A 17,287-nucleotide genomic window follows, 5' to 3' on the forward strand; every position below is an offset into this window, starting at 1 on the left:
GGAGGCAAATTATTATACCAAGTTTTAGCATCATCCTTTAATGAGAAAGGAAAAATTTTAGCAACAAAATAAGTACGATGATACGTCTCCGTCGTATCGATAATTTCTTATGTTCCATGCCACTTTATTGATGATATCTACATGTTCTATACACATTATATGTCATTATTATGCGTTTTCCGGAACTAACCTATTAACAAGATGCCACAGTGCCAATTCCTGTTTTCTGCTGTTTTTGGTTCCAGAAAGGTTGTTCGGGCAATATTCTCGGAATTCGACGAAACGAAGACCAAACATCATAATTCACCGAGACGGACCAGACACCGAGAGGGAGCCGGAGAGGGGCCGGGGGGCCCACACCACCGGCGGCGCGGCCAAGGAGGGCGCGCCGAGGTGTGGTGAGCCCACCTCGGCACCCTCGCGCCGCCTCTTCGCCTATTTAACCCCTCGTGACCTAAAAACACCGTACCTCTTGACGAAACTCCAGAAAACATCCAGGGGCGCCGCCACATCGCGAAACTCCAATTCGGGGGACAGAAGTCTCTGTTCCGGCACCCTGCCGGGACGGGGAATTGCCCCCGGAGTCATCTCCACCGCCGTCTCCACCGCCATCTTCACCGCCATCGCTGTCTCCATGATGAGGAGGGAGTAATTCACCCCCCGGGCTGAGGGCTCTACCGTAGCTATGTGGTTAATCTCTCTCTCTGTACTTCAATACAATGATCTCATGAGCTGCTTTACATGATTGAGATCCATATGATGAGCTTTGTATCGCTACTAGTTGTGTGCTACTCATGTGATGTTATTAAAGTAGTTTATTCCTCCTGCATGGTGTAAAGGTGATTAGTGCGTGCACCGTGTGGTTCTTGTCGTAGGCTATGATCATGATCTCTTGTAGATTGTGGAGTTAATTATCATTATGATAGTATTGATGTGATCTATTCCTCCTTCATAGTGTAATGTGGAAAGTGCGTGCACTATGTTAGTTCTTGGTTTATCTTGCAAAGATCTATTATGCTCTAAGGTTACTTAAACATGAATATCGAATGTTGTGGAGCTTGTTAACTCCGGCATTGAGGGTTCGTGTAATCCTACGCAACGAATGATGTTCATTATCAAACAAGAGTGTATGTAGCACATATGAGAAGAAGTATTTATTATGCGATCAATGTTGAGAGTGTCCACTAGTGAAAGTATGATCCCTAGGCCTTGTTTCCAATACCGCAAACACCGTTTACTTACTCGTTTTGTTGCATGTTTACTCGCTGCCATATTTTATTCAGATTTCTATTACCACTCATATACATCCATATTACTTGTATTTCACTATCTCTTCGCCGAACTAGTGCACCTATACATCTGACAAGTGTATTTGGTGTGTTGGGGACACAAGAGACTTCTTGCTTTGTGATCGCAGGGTTGCTTGAGAGGGATATCTTTGACCTCTTCCTCCCCGAGTTCGATAAACCTTGGGTGATCCACTTAAGGGAAACTTGCTGCTCGTTCTACAAACCTCTGCTCTTGGAGGCCCAACACCGTCTACAAGAATAGAAGCACCCGTAGACATCAAGCACTTTTCCGGCGCCGTTGCCGGGGAGGAAAGGTAAAAGGTACTCACACTCCGGTTCCTGGTAACAAGTATTTTCTCGACGCCGTGTGTGTGTGCTCGAAGCTATTTCCTTTAGACTCTGCAATTGCGACATTTGGTTTCTTGTTTACACTAGTTAGGCATAATGGACAACAAAGAGCTTCTTATTCTATTTCCTGATTTAAGACATGGATGGTTTGATGCGAAAATTAAAAAACCTATGGAACCTTATTTACATGATAGTAGCAATGTTATTAGTATGAATGCAATTACTCGCTAATGCTATGAAGAAGTCTAAGCTTGGGGAAGCTAGTTTACATAAAAATAATCTTTTTAGCTCCTCCGCTTTGGAAGAAATATTTTGCTCGATAATGCTTTATCTCCCATATGCGATAACTCTAATGATGCTTCGATACTTTAAATCCACCTGCTGAAAGTATTCCGTATAAAATACCTATGGAAATTATTGAACGTGTTATGGATAACCGCTATGAAGGGGATGGAACTGTCCATCCTAGGAATCATTTACTTGTTTTTGCATGAATTATGTCTGGTTATTCAAGTGTGCAGGTATTTCAATGGATGAAGTTAGAAAGAAATTATTTGTTATATCGCTATCCGGGTGAAGCGGCGCATTGGTATAAACTATTGAAGGACGGGCGCTCTCTTGATTGGAAGGATATTGTGCCTCTATTTTATTCCAAGTTCTATCCTCCAAGTGAAATTCACAAAGATCGAAACCATATATATAATTTTTGGCCTCATGATGGAGAGAGTATTGCCCAAGCATGGGAGAGATTGAAGACTTTAATGCTCAAATGCCCCAATCATGAGCTTCCGGTAATATCATCATTGATAATTTCTATGCAAGACTTTCTTTTCAAGATAAGACCTTGCTGGATACTACTTGTTCCGGATCATTCACGAGCAATAAAGAAGAGTTTAAAAGGGACCTTCTTGATCGGATTAAGGAGAACGCTCGAAGATTGGGAGAACGACAAAGGTAAAGAGTCGGTATAAATTATGATTATGAATGCATTGAAACTTTTATGAATACCGATAAATTTCGAAATATGAGTGCTACTTATGGTCTTGACTCTCAAGTTGCCGCAAATCTTTATAAAGCCTTTGCTTCTCATTTAGAATTGCCGATACGTCCAAAACGTATCTACTTTCCCGAACACTTTTGCTATTGTTTTGCCTCTAATTTGTGTATTTTGGATACAACTAACACGGACTAACGCTGTTTTCGCAGAATCGCTCCGGTGTCTCGTTTTTGTGCGTAAATCCAACTTTCGGGAAAATCCTCGAATTTCTTCAGATGGCCCTATTTTACCAAAATATTGACGGAGCCAGAAGGGCAAAGGAGGTGGAGGCCCGAGGGCCCCACACCATATGGCGGCGCGGCCCAGGGGGGCCCGCGCGGCCCTATGGTGTGGCCCCCTCGGCCGGCCTCCGACGCCCCCCTTCGGACTACTTATTGGTTTCGACCTGAAAACGCACGGAGAAAAGTCGACATCGCGAGAAACCCTCCAGAGAGCCGCCACATCGCGAAACTCCGTCGCGGGAGCCAGAAGTCTCCGTTCTGGCACTCCGCCGGGACGGGGAATTGGAGGAGATCTTCACCGCCATCACCGCCAACGCCTCTCCATCAACCAGCAATGTTTCCCCCATCCATGTGTGAGTAATTCCCCGCTCGTAGGCTGAAGGGGATGGTAGGGATTGGATGAGATTGGTCATGTAATAGTCATAAGATTGTTAGGGCATAGTGCCTAGTATCCGTAGATGTCACTTTTATGATATTGTTGCAACTTGTTATGCTTAATGCTTGTCACTAGGGCCCGAGTGCCATGATCTCAGATCTGAACATGTTATTTATTCATGAAGATATTCGTTGTTTATGATCTTACCCGCAAGTTGTATACACATGTCGCTGTCCGGAACCAATGGCCCCGAAGTGACGAAATCGGGACAACCGGAGGGGATGGTAGTGATGTGAGGATCACATGTGTTCACGGAGTGTTAATGCTTTGCTCCGGTACTCTATTAAAAGGAGTACCTTAATATCCAAGTAGTTTCCCTAGAGGCCCGGCTGCCACCGGCTGGTAGGACAGAAGATGTTGTGCAAGTTTCTCATTGCGAGCACGTACGACTAAATATGGAACACATGCCTATTGATTGATTAGTACTTGGATACCGTTTTATTATTATCTCGCAAATGCCCATGCTTTGATTGTTACATGAGTTTCTCTCATCCATGCAACGCCCGTTAAATCCGTCCCCGTGCCTACGCGTATTTTAATCCTCGCTGTTTACTATAATCACTACCGCTGTCTTTATTTCACCGCTCGTCGTTATTTCACTATTTCCACCGCCATAGAACTCGCTACTATCGATAAACTCTTGCGAGCAAGTCTCGTTTCCAGTGTGCAGCTGAATTGACAACTCCGCTGTTAAGGCTTACAAGTATTCTTTGTCTCCCCTTGTGTCGAATCAATAAATTGGGTAATACTTCCCTCGAAGACTGTTGCGATCCCCTATACTTGTGGGTCATCAATTGCCTAAAAAGAATTTTGATAAGTATCATGAACCTTTTAAAGAGGCTTGCATGAAGAATGACATTGTTGTTAATAATTGCAATAAGCATGCTCAAACTCCTAAGAATGCTATTTCCTATAAGCATGTTAATTTTTGCGGAATACATAGACCTTGTGGGATTAATCAAATAGAAGATGAATATTGTATCCATCACAGGAATGAAAAAACTAGAAAGTGGTCTAGAGCTCTAGATGATCTTGGAGAAAAAGTGTGTGCCCTCTATCCTTTTATTTGTGAACTTTGCCATAGAGTTGGTCATTTTAATTTTCAATGTTCCTCCAATGATAATTCAAACCCCATGAGTTCTCGCAAATTTGTATTGTGATGATGAAATTATTCCTAATCAGCATGATGAACTTACCTTATTTTTGAAGTGTGAAGAGTTATCAAGAAAAATTTCTTTGTTAAACATTAACGATCTTGATATTAATGATGTCCTGCATGGTTGTCTTTCTTACTGCATTAATAATTGCCATACAAATACTTACATACGTAATATTTTAGAAGATGACACCTTGCCAAAATATGATAGGACCGCTGTGTGTTTTCAATTAATTAATGAAAAGGAGGGATCCTCCCAAGTTTCTTCTATTGTCTCTAAAAGTAAATCAGGTTATGCGGACAAGCCACCCTTCAAGCCTCTTCCTCCTAAAGAAGGAAGCGAGGAGAGGGAAGAAGAGAAGAAGAAGAAGGGAACGAAGAAGAAGAAGAAGAAGAAGAAGAAGGAGAATAAAAAGAAAGAGGTAACGGCGTATCCCCGCGTGAACGAGATAACGCTAGGTAACCGTAAGTATGTTGCTCCTAATGATTATTGTGATAATGAATCTGAATACGATGATCTTCCTATGCCCTTTACATACATTAGCGATCATGATTTGAATGAGCACACTACCTTTGATATTGGAAATCTCTTTGGTACTGATTATGAAAGTAATGATGATAGCATTATTCATGTCCCCTTAAACGATGATATTGAAAGCCCTAAGCTTGGGGATGTTGTGCTTGAAGATCCTATATTTGAGACTTCTACTTTTAGTGAAAATGATGATATTACATATTCTGGTTTAGATAATTGCTATAGAGATGTATATGACACATGTTACAATTATCCTTATAAAACTTGTCATAGTTATGATAGGATTGCTAAAAACCATTCCCTTAGTCTGCAACTTGTTTACCATGTTCAAATTCTTGATAATAATCTTGCTCCAATTACTATTAATGAGAATAACTCTTCTTATGCCAAAATTAATGATACTTCTATGCATATGAACCATGATAAGAATGTTTTAAGTGACGGGTATATTGTGGATTTCATCAATGATGCTACTGAAAGTTATTATGAGAGAGGGAAATATGGTTACACGCATCTTAATAATATTAAGTTTCCCCTCTTTATGTTGAGAATCTTTAAGTTACTCGTGTTTTATCCTCTTATGCTTGTTACTTTGCTCTTCATGAATTCATATGTGTATAAGATTCTTCTGCATAGGAAGCATGTTAGGCTTAAATGTGTTTTGAATTGCCTCTTGAAGCTCTCTTTTGCTTCAAATACTATTTCTTGCGGGTGCATCACCAAAATTGCCGAGCCCATCTTAATGGCTATAAAGAAAGAACTTCTTGGGAGATAACCCATGTGTTATTTTGCTACAGTACTTTGTTTTATATTTGTGCCTTGGAAGTTGTTTACTACTGTAGCAACCTCTCCTTATCATGTTTTTGTGCCAAGTAAAGTTTCTATGTCAAAGTTGATGTTATATTTGGGATCGCTGCGCAGAAACAGCATTGCTGTCTGTCACGAATCTGGGCACAGTTCTCTGTAGAAAATTCGAAAAAATCTGCCAATTTACGAGCATGATCCTCAGATATGTACGCAACTTTCATTAGTTTTGAGTTTTTCCATTTGAGCAAGTCTGGTGCCAGCTTTAAATTCGTCTTTACGGACTGTTCTGTTTTTGACAGATTCTGCCTTTTATTTCGCATTGCCTCTTTTGCTATGTTGGATTCATTTCTTTGATCCATTAATGTCCAGTAGCTTTATGCAATGTCCAGAAGTGAAAAGAATGTTTGTGTCACCTCTGAACATGTGAATTTTTGATTATGCACTAACCCTCTAATGAGTTTGCTTGAAGTTTGGTGTGAAGGAAGTTTTCAAGGGTCAAGAGAGGAGGATGATATACTACGATCAAGAAGAACGAAAAGTCTAAGCTTGGGGATGCCCCGGTGGTTCATCCCTGCATATTTCAAGAGGACTCAAGCATTTAAGCTTGGGGATGCCCAAGGCATCCCCTTCTTCATCGACAAAGTATCAGGTTCCTTCTCTTGAAACTATATTTTTATTTTGTCACATCTTGTGTTCTTCACTTGGAGCGTCTGTATGTTTTTGTTTTTGTTGTTGTTTGAATAAATGATTGTTTGGGAGAGAGACACGCTCCGCTGGTTCGTATGAACACATGTGTTCTTAGCTTTTAATTTTCATGGCGAAGGTTGAAACTGCTTCGTTAATTGTTATATGGTTGGAAACGGGAAATGCTACATGTAGTAATTGGTATAATGTCTTGAATAATGTGAAACTTGGCAATTGTTGTGCTCATATAGATCTTGTTTAAGCTCTTGCATCATGTACCTTGTACCCATTAATGAATAATTACATAGAGCTTGTTAAAATTTGGTTTGCATGATTGGTCTCTCTAAGTCTAGATATTTTCTGGTTGAGGTGTTTGAACAACAAGGAGACAATGTAAAGTCTTATAATGCTTACAATATGTTTATATGTGGGTCTTGCTGCACCATTTTATACTTGAGTTTGCTTCAAATAACCTTGCTAGCCTAAACCTTGTATCGAGAGGGAATACTTCTCATGCATCCAAATACTTGAGCCAATATTCATGCCATTTGTGTCCACCATACCTACCTACTACATGGTATTTCTCCGCCATTCCAAAGTAAATTGCTTGAGTGCTACCTTTAAACCATTCAAAATTTATCACCTCTGATTTGTGTCAATGTTTTATAGCTCATGAGGAAGTATGTGGTGTTTATCTTTCAATCTTGTTGGGCAACTTTCACCAATGGACTAGTGGCTTCATCCGCTTATCCAATAATTTTGCAAAAAGAGCCGGCAATGGGATTCCCAGTCCCAAATTAATTAACAAAAATAGACACTCCTCCATGGTATGTGATTGTTGGACGGCACCCGAAGGATTCTGGTTAGCCATGGCTTGAGAAAGCAAAGGTGGGGAGGAGTGTCATCATAATAAAACTAAAATAAAAAGGCACTCCTTCATGGTATGAGATTGTTAGCGTGCACCCAAGGATTCGGTTAGCCATGGTTTGTGAAAGAAAGGTTGGAAGGAGTGCCACCCAAAAATAAAATAAAATGGGAGCCGCTCTTTGAAGGTTTGTCGGGCAAGGGGGTTGGAGTACCCGCTACCATTCGTTGACAACAACAAACACCTCTCAAAACTTTACTTTTATACTCTCTTGATGTTTTCAAAATAAAAGTTCTAGCACAAATATAGCAATCGATGCTTTCCTCTTTGAAGGGCCATTCTTTTACTTTATTGTTGAGTCAGTTTACCTATTCTTTCTATCTTAGAAGCAAACACTTGTGTAAATTATGTGCATTGATTCTTACATGTTTACCTATTGCACTTGTTATATTACTTTGTGTTGACAATTATCCATGAGATATACATGTTAAAGTTGAAAGCAACCGCTGAAACTTATATCTTCCTTTGTGTTGTTTCAAAGCTTTCTACTAAGAATTTATTGCTTATGAGTTAACTCTTATGCAAGACTTATTGATGCTTGTCTTGAAAGTATTATTCATGAAAAGTCTTTGTTATATGATTCATTTGTTTACTCATTATCTTCATCATTGCTTCGAATCTCTGCATTTATCTCATATGCTTACAATAGTATGATCAAGGTTATGATGGCATGTCACTTCGAAATTATCTTTGTTATCGTTTTACTCGCTCGGACGAGCAGTAACTAAGCTTGGGGATGCCGATACGTCTCCGTCGTATCGATAATTTCTTATGTTCCATGCCACTTTATTGATGATATCTACATGTTCTATACACATTATATGTCATTATTATGCATTTTCCGGAACTAACCTATTAACAAGATGCCACAGTGCCAGTTCCTGTTTTCTGCTGTTTTTGGTTCCAGAAAGGTTGTTCGGGCAATATTCTCGAAATTCGACGAAACGAAGACCAAACATCATAATTCACCGAGACGGACCAGGACACCGAAGGGGAGCCGGAGAGGGGCCAGGGGGGGCCCACACCACCTGGCGGCGCGGCCAAGGAGGGGGGCGCGCCAGGGTGTGGTGAGCCCACCTCTGGCACCCCCTCGCGCCGCCTCTTCGCCTATTTAACCCCTCGTGACCTAAAAACACCGTACCTCTTCACGAAACTCCAGAAAACATCCAGGGGCGCCGCCACATCGCGAAACTCCAATTCGGGGGACAGAAGTCTCTGTTCTGGCACTCCGCCGGGACGGGGAATTGCCCCCGGAGTCATCTCCACCGCCGTCTCCACCGCCATCTTCACCGCCATCGCCGCCTCCATGATGAGGAGGGAGTAATTCACCCTCGGGCTGAGGGCTCTACCATAGCTATGTGGTTAATCTCTCTCTCCGTACTTCAATACAATGATCTCATGAGCCGCTTTACATGATTGAGATCCATATGATGAGCTTTGTATCGCTACTAGTTGTGTGCTACTCATGTGATGTTATTAAAGTAGTTTATTCCTCCTGCATGGTGTAAAGGTGATTAGTGCGTGCACCGTGTGGTTCTTGTCGTAGGCTATGATCATGATCTCTTGTAGATTGTGGAGTTAATTATCATTATGATAGTATTGATGTGATCTATTCCTCCTTCATAGTGTAATGTGGAAAGTGCGTGCACTATGTTAGTTCTTGGTTTATCTTGCAAAGATCTATTATGCTCTAAGGTTACTTAAACATGAATATCGAATGTTGTGGAGCTTGTTAACTCCGGCATTGAGGGTTCGTGTAATCCTACGCAACGAATGATGTTCATTATCAAACAAGAGTGTATGTAGCACATATGAGAAGAAGTATTTATTATGCGATCAATGTTGAGAGTGTCCACTAGTGAAAGTATGATCCCTAGGCCTTGTTTCCAATACCGCAAACACCGTTTACTTACTGTTTTGTTGCATGTTTACTCGCTGCCATATTTTATTCAGATTTCTATTACCACTCATATACATCCATATTACTTGTATTTCACTATCTCTTCGCCGAACTAGTGCACCTATACATCTGACAAGTGTATTTGGTGTGTTGGGGACACAAGAGACTTCTTGCTTTGTGATCGCAGGGTTGCTTGAGAGGGATATCTTTGACCTCTTCCTCCCTGAGTTCGATAAACCTTGGGTGATCCACTTAAGGGAAACTTGCTGCTGTTCTACAAACCTCTGCTCTTGGAGGCCCAACACTGTCTACAAGAATAGAAGCACCCGTAGACATCATACGCATCTTGACATCATAAGAAAACACGCCACTAAGAGTAGATAACTCAGTCAAGTGTTCAACAGCACTTTCTTTTTCAGTACCACAAAAGGGTGTTTTCTCAACAATAGCTATATGAGATAGATCAAGAGAAAAATCATAATCTTTATCCCTAATGTTTATAGGAGATGTGGCAAATTTAGGATCGGGAGATGGTTTATATTTAACAGCATGTTCTGCAAGCAACTTTTTAATTTTTCTTGCATCAGTAGTAGCATTGCATTTTTCAATAAAATCATCGTCAAGCTCTACATAATCTTCATCAAGATCATCACTAGAATATTCAACAGACTCAGGTGAATTAACGAGTGTAGCAGCATTTTCATTAGGAGTTTCAAGTATTTTCAATTTGTCTAGACTTAGCAATTGTAGCATCTAGAAAAGATCCTAACGAACCATCATTATCAAGCACGATGTAAGCATCATCATAATTATGAGAAGAAATTTCAGATTCAGCGAAGTACCAACATTTGAAGTTTGTGGTGGTGAAACAAGTTTACTTATCACGAGATGGTGAATCAAGAGCAGCAGAGGTACTAAGAGTTGTACCTTTTCTTGTAGTGGATGGTAATATGGCGATCTTAGTATCGCGAGGTTTACCCATGATGGAGAATTTGCAGCGAACAATATCAATCCAAGTGAACTTCCAAATAAAGCTATGCTCACCGGCAACGGCGCCAGAAAATAGTCTTGATGACCCACAAGTATAGGGGATCGCAACAGTCTTCGAGGGAAGTATTACCCAATTTATTGATTCGACACAAGGGGAGACAAAGAATACTTGTAAGCCTTAACAACGTGAGTTGTCAATTCAGTCGCACTGGAAACGTACTTGCTCGCAAGAGTTTATCGATAGTAGACGTTTTATGGCGAGTGGAAATAGTGAAATAACAACAGTGGTGAAATAAAGACAAGCAGTAGTGATTATAGTAAATAGCAGGATTAAAATATCGTAGGCACGAGGACGGATTTAACGGGCGTTGCATGGATGAGAGAAACTCATATAACAATCAAAGCAGGGGCATTTGCAGATAATAATAAAACGGTATCCAAGTACTAATCAATCAATAGGCATGTGTTCCATATTTAGTCGTACGTGCTCGCAATGAGAAACTTGCACAACATCTTCTGTCCTACCAGCCGGTGGCAGCCGGGCCTCTAGGGAAACTATCTGGATATTAAGGTACTCCTTTTAATAGAGTACCGGAGCAAAGCATTAACACTCCGTGAACACATGTGGTCCTCACATCGCTACCATCCCTCCGGTTGTCCCGATTTCGTCACTTCGGGGCCATTGGTTCCGGACACGACATGTGTATACAACTTGCAGGTACGATCATAAACAACGAATATCTTCATGAATCAATAACATGTTCAGATCCGAGATCATGGCACTCGGGCCCTAGTGACAAGCATTAAGCATAACAAGTTGCAACAATATCATAAAAGTGACATCTACGGATACTAGGCACTATGCCCTAACAATCTTATGACTATTACATGACCAATCTCATCCAATCCCTACCATCCCCTTCAGCCTACAGCGGGGAATTACTCACACATGGATGGGGGAAACATGGCTGGTCGATGGAGAGGCGTTGGCGGTGATGGCGGTGAAGATCTCCTCCAATTCCCCGTCCCGCGGAGTGCCGGAACGGAGACTTCGGCTCCCGCGACGGAGTTTCGCGATGTGGCGGCTCTCCGGAGGGTTTCGGCGACTTCGACTTCTCTCCGTGCGTTTTCAGGTCGAAACCAATAAGTAGTCCGAAGGGGGGCGTCGGAGGCCGGCCGAGGGGGCCACACCACATGGCCGCGCGGGCCCCCCTGGGCCGCGCCGCCATGTGGTGTGGGGCCCTCGGGCCTCCACCTCTATTCCCCTTCTGGCTCCGTCAGTTTTCTGGTAAAATAGGGCCTTCTGCATAAATTCCGAGGATTTTCCCGAAAGTTGGATTTCTGCACAAAAACGAGACACCAGAGCAGTTCTGCTGAAAACAGCGTTAGTCCGTGTTAGTTGTATCCAAAATACACAAATTAGAGGCAAAACAATAGCAAAAGTGTTCGGGAAAGTAGATACGTTTTGGACGTATCAGCAACTCATGATCAACCTCCGCAAGAGGGCACTGACACTCATAGGGACCAACATGTGTCCTGGCATGATTCTTGTGGTCATCCTCGATGATCATGTTGTGCATGATCACACAAGGCTGCATCACCTCCCACATTTGGTCGCGAGACCAGCTTAGAGCAGGGTACCGGACAATGGCAAATTATGCTTGAAGCACACCAAATGCCCGCTCGACATCCTTCCTGCAAGTCTCCTGTCGCGTAGCAAAGTGGTAATTCTTCGACTCGATGGATTCGATATTGTTTTGACAAAAGTGGCCCATTTTGATATATACCATCGGCTAGATAATAGCCTTTGGTATATTGGTGGCCATTGATCTCATAGTTGCATGGTGGAGCATGCCCTTCCACTAGCAGGGCAAGCATCTCATCGTCGTTGTCCATGGCTAAAGCAAAATCAATGGTTAAAATTGCGCCGAGGCGGACGACGCAACGAACAACGGCCAATCGCGCCTACCTGGCAAGTCGTCGAGCACCTTGTGTGCGCGGAGGTGGGACGGATTTGACGGCGCGTTCTGGGACGCGCTGGCGAAGCGGCGGCGGCGGCACGACCGACGGGAGCCCCAGCCGCGTCGACGGTGCCGACTCTCAGCAGAGATCAGACGTCCAAACGGTTGGGAAATCCAGCGGCGGCGGAGGGGTGGGAGGCGCGAAAACGAAGGAGCGACGAGGAAAAAGGCGCGAACCAACGGTTTATGCAAATAGTCGCCGACATGTGGGAGCCCACCTCGCTTTTCGTTGTGTCCGGCGTGCCCGGAGCGTCCCCTGTGGGACGGGGACGGGCTCGGGGCGCCGGACACCGTATCGAGCCATGCCAGACAAAAAATGGGCTTTGGGGGACGCGGCTGGAACAGATTTTTTGTCCGGCGCGCCCCAAATTGCTTTGGGAGACGCGACTGGAGATGCTCTTAGGTATTGTATAAGGAGGGAGCCAAGAGAGAGGGGATAGAAGTTGAGAGATAACCTTTACACCATGATATTTTTGTTTTGAGAAAAAATAAAAACTCTTTTTTATTTGTGAAACACATGCTCACAAATATGCATATTTCACCTTTAGAAGACAGCAAAGCGTCCAGTGTCAAGTGCTGATTGGGTGCAGACCCTCTGCGTGTCAGACAGATTTTGGTCAAAAAGCGCGCGGCAGCCTGCTGAATGCGACGAAGCGGGAAAAGTTAAAGAAAAACCCCCTCCCTCTCTCCCTTCTCCGGTGTCTTCTCCCTCGCCTTCAGCTTCCCACTCACTTCTCCCCAATCCGGCAATCCCCAACCCAAATTGCTGCAATCTTTCCCAGGCGTAGCGCGCAGGAGCCGGCGGCGATGGTTCTGGAGGAGTTCTTCGGCCACCTCCTGGGCAAGGTTCGCCGGAAACGCCTCCTCCCCCGCAGCAGAACTAGGGTCTCATTAATTCCCCCATATCCTCCTCCGTGCTTCGGTGAACTGACGGCCTATGTTGCGTTTTCTGCCGCTGATGCAGAAGGGCTGGGGCGACGGGGCGATGCGAGATCTGGAGCTCTCCCTGCGTGCCAAGGTTCGTTCGTTCGCCGACTCTCCCTGCTCTCTTTCATCCCTAGCGCCGCCGCAGTCGGGGATTTGCTGATTTGGGGGCGATGCTGCAGGGCCCGGTGCACCCGGTGTACGACCTCATGCTCGAGAGGTGCTGCATGTTCGCCGACTTCGGGCGCCTCCTGGGCTACGCCTTCTCAGCCACCGGCGTAGGATGCCTCGCTACGTCGTTTCTTGCAAGACATCGCGCGCCCTATCTACCCTCTCAATCTGTCAGTAAGTCATGGCCAGATGCGTTGCCCTTGCCATGAATCGATTCATCGCTTCATTTGCATCATCTACTGCCTGCTTACTTATACGTCTTCGCCCCCGCAGTGCAAGTATTGCTCGCGGTTCCGCCTCGGCATGTAATACTCATGGCTGGCTGCGCTTGCGGTAAGGAAATCTCAAGGCTTTTCTTTCTTTCTGCAACGAAATCTCGAGGCTTTTCAACTGCTACTGGATCCTGTAAATTTAATACTGATGCTGCCATATGTAGAGAAACATACAGCATGATAATACCATATCAGCATTTTGGTTTGGCATAGGTGAAGAACAGCCATATGGCCTAGCAAAGTAGATCCCCTTTGAATTTTGGATCTGAACTAATTAAACCTGCTAGTATGTATATATGTTCCTCCTACTCGTTTGTGACGAAAAAAAAAGGATCTGGGACATGAACATCCGACACAACCTTAGAAATTATGTCATGAGCCGATTCTTTCTTTATTTATCTTCCGATTATACCTGGGCATGTGTCGGGCCGGGCCGGGCCTCGGGCCGGCCCGAGGTAAGCCCGACGCAAAAAAATACGGCCCAAGCCTGGCCCGGCCCGGCCAAATACCCATCAAGCCCGTCGGGCCGTCGGGCCGTGGGCCGGGCCGTAGTGTTAATCGCTGTTTTCGGGCTACCCAGGCCCGGCCCGGCCCGGCAGTCGGGCCAACATTTCTCGGCCCAGGCCCGAGTTTTTCGGGCCGGGCTCGGGCCGGGCTGCCCATGGCCAGATATACTTCCGATGGTGAAAGTGAAGTCTGTTTCGTTAATCGCTATCCATGCACCAAAGTTTTGCCTTTTGCACTGGAACTGCTAATTCGATGACGATCCTATGTTTCAGCTTGTTTGCCCGTGAAGACGAAGATGGACTATTACGATCTCCAGCTTGGGTTTGCAAAGTCCGTTCTGAAATCTGGAGATGAGCGCACCAAGACGGAGCTTGCCAAAATGTGATTTTTTTTCCCCTGAACTATTGGTGTTACCTTTGTTTTTATTTTCAGCATCAGTTTCGATCAGCCTGTCAGTTGTTTCAGCTAACACTTTGTGTCATCCGCAGAATCCTGAATAAGCATAGCGATGACAAATCACTGGTTGAAGCTGTGAAGAGGCACTTCGTAGTTGACCACGTGTTCAGTGATCAGCACCAAGAGAAACCGCCGCTTCTCCGGTGGCGCGAACGTGGTACATACTTGGACGGCACTTTGCTGGAGGAGATGAAGGAGTATGAAGAAGAGCTGAAGGAGAATAAAGCAAAGCTGCAAAAGTTAAAGAAGGAGCTTGAAGCATTGCTGAAAAGGATGATGAAGTATGAAGCAAACAACTCTGATGATGAGGCTGAATCAAGTGTAAACGTTGTAAGTTACATCTCCTGTTTGCAGTTTATTTAATCCAACTAATGAGTCTAGTACGCTACATATACTTTAGTTTATGGAGAAAATAGCGTAGCCATTTTCGGGTAGTAGAAGAGGATGGTTAAAACTGACAGTAAGCACCTGCTATTATGTTTACCTTTGCAGGGATTATTTCAGGAGGATCCACTGGCTTGTATTCTTGGCACTCCAGGGAACAACAAGGAGATGGGAGATCGACAAACCCTCTGAGCACACTGGAGGCATTGTCCTGACGAGATGAGAGCTGCAAGGCCACCGGAGAAGTCAATGGCATCAACGTCGCCAACATCCTGACAAAACTGCTGTGTTATGAACTTATGATGAAGTCTTATTGGGGTGTGCATGAAAATACAATTCATACTTGTTGATGTGCACAATTGTAGCTGGCATAATTTGTACGGCATGCAGATGCTATGCAGAGATGGACGTGCTATGTTTTTGAGATAATATATTAATCAATCCTCAAGGCTGAGGAAGGTGGTTCATCTCCTAGACTACGAAGGTCTTCGGCGATCTTTCCAGGTTGCAATACTTGATCATGCTGACAGCCTTGACACAATCCATTTCAATATGTAGGGGAGATTGGAACACTCCACCGCCAATGCGACCACCTCCATGTAGCTAGTTCAGCTTCCCATAATAAGGCTTGAACAATTTTTTCTTTTAAAGGGATCCGCCTTTTATTCATACTTCAACACAATGTGGGATACATAAACCCTCAGGAGGATGAACTAACCAAACTTGACGGCCTGAAACAACGTTCCTAGCTAGATAATAACCTTTTTTCTTATAATGAGAATGTATTAATATCCCTTATGTGCTTACGACTGTTCTAGCATTAAATCACTTCACTCTGTACTCTGAGGCATTACGGTGCATATCTTTTGCGAAAAAAACCTCATTTCTCCTATGTGAAAATCTAGGAAAATGAGAGGTTGTAGATCTACTAAATTGACCCATCCTAGGAACTTTGGTGGATCCAATAACAGAAAGAGCCTCTTGTTTGTTCAATCGAAATCTCACTATATCAAAATAGTCAAAACGTGAACGAACTTTAATAGTAGTAAAAAACTATAGAAGCAACCTCTTGGATATTCTTTCAGATATCAATCTAGAAGCACCAGTATAGTAGTATTGTATTATTAAGTTTCAGGGACAACCCCATTTTCTTGATGTCTAGAGGACATGAAAACCGAAGAAAATGCAGCCTTGTGTCATTAAACCTATAGCCATCTTTCGGTTAACCTGGCCCCTTCGTCCCACCGTACCAATAAGGGGTAGTACATGAATGTTGACCTGTTGTCCATCGACTGATCAAACTTTATCTTTTATTGGTACCGGGGGAGGACGACTGGCTTCCTTATTATTTTTTTAACAAAAGAAGATTTAGTTAAGATTGGAAATAACTTTTATGTGTCTTCAACCATAGATCCTTTACTCATATTTTTAAAATTGGAGTACTTAATCCTTTCTCATATCCAATTTGAATGTGCAAAACCTACTTGAAGTCACAGTCACCACAACCAAGGAAGCGAAGAATCCGCCTTTAAGTGCCTCATCATCTCCCAAGTCTTGTAACGAAGGCTTCTGTTTGCTTCACCGTACCAACAGGTTAGCCTCCAAATGTCTTCATGAACCTCCATGCCAATGTGCTACTTAGATAAATTCCTCATGTTTAGCTTTAGGATTTCTAGTGAAGGATAGCAGGGAAAGTATGAATCACTCCGTTTTATCTTCTTGAATTTCTCTCCAAGTTGGCTCACCCATCAGCTTGGTCTTGGTCTGAATCCAGCTTCATTCACCATCCCATCTTTCATTTTGCAAACCGATGCTATGTGTGCTTGTTTGAGACCATATAAGGCTTTCCTCAACGGGCAAACATGCGATGGATCAGAAGTCTGATAGGCATATATCGCAATGATCTATTAGATCCATCCTCTGCAACAATGCAATACCCTATTGGTAGCATGAAGGCACACAACCAAAAAAGGAAAAACAGGGGAAAACCCTGCTTTACTGTTCCAATCTTCTCAGCTGTAGCAGCACAAAAACCACCAAGACAACACCTGAAGGTCAAATTCTTCAAACACAAGCGCCGTCGTTGCCCGATCATAGATCTTTGATTTTCATCATAAAGAAAGTCCTTGCTCTCAAAACAATACCCACTACACCACGGACCAAACATAAGGGCAAATAAGTGCCGGCAAAGATAGACTATAGAG

At 43.6% G+C, this 17,287-nt stretch overlaps 1 protein-coding gene across 1 annotated transcript in view; it reads left to right on the top strand.

Moving 5' to 3' along the window:
* Nucleotides 1–15,500, top strand: part of LOC124689202 — a 22,002-nt gene extending 6,502 nt beyond the window's left edge. Inside the window, exons 2-9 of the mRNA XM_047222764.1 lie at nt 12,976–13,031; nt 13,152–13,215; nt 13,334–13,387; nt 13,476–13,638; nt 13,738–13,797; nt 14,516–14,624; nt 14,732–15,029; nt 15,192–15,500. Coding sequence (XP_047078720.1) covers nt 12,976–13,031; nt 13,152–13,215; nt 13,334–13,387; nt 13,476–13,638; nt 13,738–13,797; nt 14,516–14,624; nt 14,732–15,029; nt 15,192–15,275 — 888 coding nt within the window. The 3' untranslated portion in view covers nt 15,276–15,500. The remainder of the gene's footprint in view (nt 1–12,975; nt 13,032–13,151; nt 13,216–13,333; nt 13,388–13,475; nt 13,639–13,737; nt 13,798–14,515; nt 14,625–14,731; nt 15,030–15,191) is intronic.
* The last annotated feature ends 1,787 nt before the right edge of the window (nt 15,501–17,287 follow it).

This window comes from Lolium rigidum, chromosome 2, assembly GCF_022539505.1.
Source record: "Lolium rigidum isolate FL_2022 chromosome 2, APGP_CSIRO_Lrig_0.1, whole genome shotgun sequence".
Taxonomy (NCBI): domain Eukaryota; kingdom Viridiplantae; phylum Streptophyta; class Magnoliopsida; order Poales; family Poaceae; genus Lolium; species Lolium rigidum.